This window comes from Alexandromys fortis, unplaced genomic scaffold (genome assembly GCF_014885135.2).
Source record: "Alexandromys fortis isolate MF-2015 unplaced genomic scaffold, M_Fortis_MF-2015_v1.1 scaffold_250, whole genome shotgun sequence".
In the NCBI taxonomy this organism is placed as follows: domain Eukaryota; kingdom Metazoa; phylum Chordata; class Mammalia; order Rodentia; family Cricetidae; genus Alexandromys; species Alexandromys fortis.
The window spans coordinates 1073579-1079578 of record NW_026068128.1 but is presented as its reverse complement, the minus strand read 5'-3'; the positions used below and the strand labels follow the sequence as shown (position 1 = coordinate 1079578).

At 44.1% G+C, this 6000-nt stretch overlaps 1 protein-coding gene across 3 annotated transcripts in view; it reads left to right on the top strand.

Annotated features, from left to right (window-relative positions):
- The first annotated feature begins 553 nt into the window (after positions 1 to 553).
- Positions 554 to 6000, top strand: part of Usp47 (ubiquitin specific peptidase 47) — a 96379-nt gene continuing 90932 nt past the window's right edge. For 2 of the 3 annotated variants that reach the window (XM_050125897.1, XM_050125896.1), the window contains exon 1: positions 556 to 757. In XM_050125897.1, the coding sequence (XP_049981854.1) occupies positions 719 to 757 (39 nt within the window). In that variant the 5' untranslated portion in view covers positions 556 to 718. Of the gene's footprint in view, positions 758 to 6000 lie in introns of all 3 variants that reach the window. The other variant, XM_050125895.1, reaches the window with a different exon arrangement.

Here is a 6000-nt window from a genome sequence, read left to right as displayed (position 1 = left end):
TTTAAGGGACTTGGGGGGGGGGTGCTAGCGGATGGGCACCGAGGTCCCTAAGGAGAATAGGGCTGGAGGAGCTGAGTGACTGGGGGCCAAGAAAACAGTCCTGAGGACTGAGGCCAGAAAGGTGACTTCTCTCCGAGGCGCGTAGTCTATCAGGAAGAGGCCAAAGGTACCTGAAGAGGGGCTGCAACACCCGCGCTTGGAAAGAGGAAGAGTCGCACTGTAGGGTCGGAAAGGGGACTCTGAACTGGTACGTGTCCATGACTCTGGGGCCTGGTCTCTCCATCCGCCAACAGAGGGAGTCGGAGGATGGAAGAACCGGACTCCCGGTTGTGACAAAGCGTTTGCACCGGCCCTCAAGCAGCTTTGCGTACCCTAGGGTCGAGAAGGAGGTGAGAAGATTCCGAGCTTGCGACGGGCACCCGCGTACAGCAGGCGCCCGGCCTCGCGCCCACCGCGCCGAATTCTCGCGAGAACGGCAGCCGCCATTTTTCCATTGATTGCCGCGGACCGGGGGAGGGGCGGCGGCGGCGGCGGCGGCGCCCTGGGTCGGTGTCTGCGCGCTGGCGTCTAAGGCCTGAGCCGAGGCCTCCGCGGTTGCGGGAGCTCAGGCGGTTGGGAGGATGACTGCCGCTGCCCTTCTCTCCTGAGACACCGAGCCGCCGCCACCTCCACCCGTCCCCCGCAGGCAGGGCGGAGACGAGCGGTCGGAGTCTGAGCGATGGTGCCCGGCGAGGAGAACCAACTGGTCCCGAAGGAGGTGAGGGGCCGGCGGGCCGGGCTAGGCCCGAAGCCTGCGGACCGCTCGGAGGCGCACAGGCCCGGGGCGGGAGGCTGGCAGGGACGAGCGCCGTGCGGCCAGCTGGACGGTGGGCGCGGCGGGCAGTTGGAGACCGCGGGCTCCCGGGGGCCATGTAACTGGGGGAGACCCCAGGCTGCGAGGGACGAAGGCATCGAAGACTGGACCGAAGGAGTCCCGTCCCGCTCCGGGCGGGGGTTGGGGAGAGAGAGTGGCCTTCTTTGAAGTCCACACTTCACACGTCGAGCCGAGAGAGTTAGGGATCATTTCAAAGAAAACATTCTGGAACAGTTGCCCGTGGGCAGGACGGGGTGACCGTGCTGTTTCTGGGGTTTGACAGTGTATAGCTTACAGGGCTTGTGAAATCTACACCCAAGTTGAGATCTGGGGGACGGCCGACTTAACTGTTACAGAGTTTTGTTTTGTTTTGTTTTCCAACTCCTGTTACTTCGTTGTACTCTTGGCCTGCCTAAATGGGGCCTACCCAAAATTGTTGAAAAAGTAGGGAAGTGAGACTTGAATGAGAAGGTAGTAGATAGCCGAGTTAATTTTACCATCTGGAGAGGTGAAATTTTGTTTTATTTGAGTTTTTGGTTGTTCGCTGGTGTTGCCAGTTTGGGTGACTTAAATTCTTAAAAGCGAGTGACATGAGACTACCCGGACTTCTTGGCTTCCCCTGAACAGTAAGTAGTAGAAGATTAAAGATGGAATCCTGCACTGGCCAGTGGATTTCGACATATTAATAGTCTGGTTGACTTTATAAATATCCCCAGCACTTTGAAACATGTATTTTTAACTGCTGATCGTCAGGCTTAATGCTTTGGATTTTTATGTCTCATATACCTTAAATAGATGTCAAGTGTTAAGCTGAATTAGCTCTTTATGTTCATGCACGATCATTTCAGATTCCTAAATGTTTAGGGCTTTTTTTTATATTGTAGCAACTCATTGCTACACCGACAACCCCTGGCACAACGCAGAAGTTACTTTATTAGGGTTTTGTACCTATCCAGTTAAATCCCCCGCTTTCATCAGATGGACAATAAGTTGATTCCTAGGGTTTTGTTTTGCTCTTTGCCATGTAAGCGTTGGTGAATTGGAACTCACTATATAGGCAAGGCTAGTCTGGAACTCAGATATTCGCATGCCTCTACCTCCCTAGTGCAAGGATTAAAAATATGTACCCCTGCGATCCGTATGTTTGTTGTTCAAGGCTGAGTTAGGTGTCAGTATTTATCTGTGAGGCATCACTAATTCTCTTTAGAACAGATAAACAGGAATTAGAGGTCTTGCCTCTGGAACAGTTTCAACAACTAAGGGGTGGGAGGTGGGGAAACTGGAGTCCAGTCAGTGGTTTTGTACTTTGTACTATATCAAGGAAGGAAGTAGTAGGTTTTAAGAGAAAGGTAACCTTCATTTTGTTTGATGCTGGTTTCCATTCTAAGAGATAAAATTAATTCTTAGTTTCTAGCTTCTAGAAAACAGAGCATAGTTGGAACCCTGCATAAGATTACAGTAGTAATTGGATTTGTGTAAGTCTTGATAGAGATATACACATACCTTGATTTGCAGGAACTTATCTGTTGTCTTAAAAACTGCTTTTGCAATGCTTGCTTTCTCTCTTGGAAGTCTGACGTCTCCCTTATCTGATGAGCCTATGTTCTATTTCTTGTTCCTTGGTTTTCACTAGTTTACCCATGGTTCCTGCTTCCTGAGATCATGCACAGTACTGCTCTTGAGATGCAAACTTTTGCTTTTAGTCAGTGTAAACTTTTGTTTTTAGCTAGTCAGATAGTGTTTTCTTATTTGACGACCCTACTCATTTTCCTTCCAAGAGGTTATTTCTACTTCCATATTTGCTTCTGAATTACCAGGACTGTGTTCCAAAAGGGAGCCAGTGTTCTCTTAACCAAATACACGGACTTTCTCCCTTCCTCTTTCTTGAGTTTTTTTGTAATGCTAGATACTTTAAACAAAACAAACATCCTGTCTGCCCCACTATTACCCAAAGCCTGTTTCTCCTATTCATGCTTTTAACAGTCAGTTTTATTTTCTTTGTTATTCAAATAGTTGAATCATACAGTGGTAAATCTGAGAGAAAATCGTGGTAATCAGCTAGTAATTTAAACTTCATTTTTCACAGGGGTGAGAAGTACAGCTATCAGGTTGAAAGTGACTTCAAGCAAGGCCTCAGTGGCAGGTAGAAGACTAGAGCTTGGGTGTCCTGTCATTTCTTGCTTGTCCTCTTAAGTTTACTCCTGGTTACCTTGTGGCAGTAAGAATAGTTTCTAATTCTTCAGGTACTTGTATTTGGTGAGATGAATCGCAGAATTGAAGGCGTTTCTGCATCTATTCCAGTGGGCTATATTAACAATCCTAGAAAAATTTATTTTGCTTCAGAGAGGCTCTGACCCTTATGGATATGGCTTTTGATTTTGTGTATGAATTCATACAGTTGTTAAGTGAATTAAGATTATTTTGGTTCCTGAAACTCAGGGACAAATGTCCCTTATAGAACTACTGGAGACAGCATCTTAGTGTACAGAGATTAACAAACTGTAGCTCAGCTCCATCCTGCTTTTGTTAATCAGTGATTTTTGAATTGTTGAATTAAAAAAAATCAAAAAAATAGTTTTCTGTGATACATGGGGATTTCATTATTAGGACACAGCCTCCAGGGTCGGCAGCAGTGTTGAGTGGTTGCTGTATATATAGATTGTGTGCAGCTTGATGCTCAAGGCTCAGGACACTTGCTTCTGGCCACAGCCTGCCTTTTCCAAGCTTATTATCTTTCTTCCCATGGAACAAGTTTTTAATGTAGACAAACGGGCTTCTCTCCAGTTTGTTTTATACTTCTGTTTGTGCTGTCCTTCTCTCCTACTGACTTCACCTGTTCAAAACCTCTGTAGTCACTCCATAAGCCGCCTCCTTTAGTTTGAAAGGTGTCGAGCATTTTTATCATAGGAATTTCTCCTTAGTAGGCTTCTGCGTATGAGTGGAGATCACTTAACAGTTCATAAAGAGTGCTTTGGATGTCTATTTTGGCCCTGCATTTTATGTTGTTCAGTGGCATTCCTTGACAGCAGAAGTGGCATGTTTCTCCCTTTTGTTTTTATATATTACAAGTCTAGGGGAGGGTCTCTGCTGGAGTATTGACTAGTAAATATTCATTTGTATGCCTATAAGGATGTAAGGAGACTTCAAATTCTAACGGGCTATCCTCCACTTGGAGGTATTCCACGGCATAATTGGCAAGCTGATTCCAATCCATGACTTATCCCCATAATATCTTTTTTCTTTCTTATTAGGAGAGCTCTATTATTTTAAGTTTTTGTATTGAGAGAAATCTAGATCTTTAGTGTCATCTTTTGATAGTGAGCAATGGTCAGCATTTCCAGGGCTGAAGATGAAGGAGGGGGACAGCAGAGCTCACTGTTTCTATCTGGAGTCTATCTATGTTCCTCAGTTCTTCCCATGCTTCTTGCCTGTTCATTTGGACAAGATCCAAATGGGGTACTCCTAAATAGTACCCCAAAAAGAGCAAACGGAGAGGGTGATGTTCACTGAGGAGATCATCCCTCTTCTACTCTACTTATGTTTTTAATTGTGGACTATTGATTTTGGTATTGAGATTGCTTGCTTTAGTGTGTCCAGTTTTAGTTATTGCTTGGGGGTGGTTTCATGCTGTTTCCTTCAAAAGGTTTGGGACATAGCATGTATGAGTACTCTGCCATGTAGGAGAAAGTTAGAATAGACACCGCGTATCATAGATTAGAAACAGTAAGGTAAGGTACATATTTATTAATGTTTTAATGGTTTTGTTTTTTGAGACAGGGTCTCTCTATGTAGTCCTGGGTTGCCTGGAGCTTACTATGAAGACCAGGCGGGCCTTGAACTCACAGACCTCCTCCTGCCTCTGAATGCTGGGACTAAAGGTGTGCACAGTACACCTGGAACTACTAAAGTTTTAAAATGGGTACTTTTAGCACAGAGCATATAAATATAGGAAAGAAGTGAAAAATATGTGTAAATGTAAATTGCATGCTTTGTTTACGCGTAAATGTCAAATGTGTGTGTGTGTGTTTTGTGCTGTCGCTACTTCTTACATTTGGAACTGTTTTCGACATCTAATGATGATGGTAATAACCAGCATTTATTGAGATACCAGATACTGTCACAGGTGCTTTTTGTTTATTAACTCATTTGAGGACAGCAGCTTCACAGCTGTATAGTAGAGATCTCTAATGACTTGGTTTCTCTGTTGTCTTGTAGATTAAATCTTTTCATCACTATCTACTAAAGACCTTATCAAATGAGTAATCTTTTAATTTTAATCTCTCTTGTTTAAACTACTTGGAATTGGGCTGGAGAGATGGCTCAGTGGTTAAGAGGACTGGCTGTTCTTCCACAGGTCGTGAGTTCAATTCCCAGCAACCACATGGTGGGTCACAACCATCTGTAATGAGATCTGGTGCCTTCTTCTGGTGTGTCAGCATACATGGAGGCAGAATGTTGTATACATAATAAATTAATATTAAAAAAAAGATAAACTACTTGGAATGGTTGTGGTGCTGTATTCATTTTTTATTTTATTTATTTTAAGCAGGGTTTCTGGTATCCCTGACTGTCCTGGAACTCACTCTATAGACCAGGTTGGCGTCAAACTCACAGAGACCTTCCTGCCTCTGCCTTTTAAATGATTGCTGCGGTTAAAGAGGTGCACTACCACCACCGCCCAGTTATTTTGTTCATTCTTACAAAACATTGATTTTTTTTTTTTCCTGTGAGAGGCTTCTCAGATAATACTCACCAGTGTCTTAAATGGAAGTATTGATAGAGAGAGGTCTGGCACTTCCTGATATTATCATTTAATGAAGTGAAAGGAGATGGAATGCAGACTATGTGTGAGTCCAATTCTGTTGAGAAAACAGTGGACATCTAGGTTCTATGCAGTGCCATAACGGGAGGCTATACTTCGGCATTGGTGGTTGGCATTTTTCTATGTCTAAATGCTTGCGTTGTCTGACTGTAGCTTTGCATGCTTGTTATTTTTAGGTAGATATTGATGTCATACTCATCATTATTACTTATATATCACTGTGGGTTTTTTCTTCTGCCTTCCTGCTATATTTGAGTATTGTCTTAAGTGAGCACAGTCACTTTTGTATGACTTCAGCTTTTGATGGTGAAGGCAGCTCATCTAG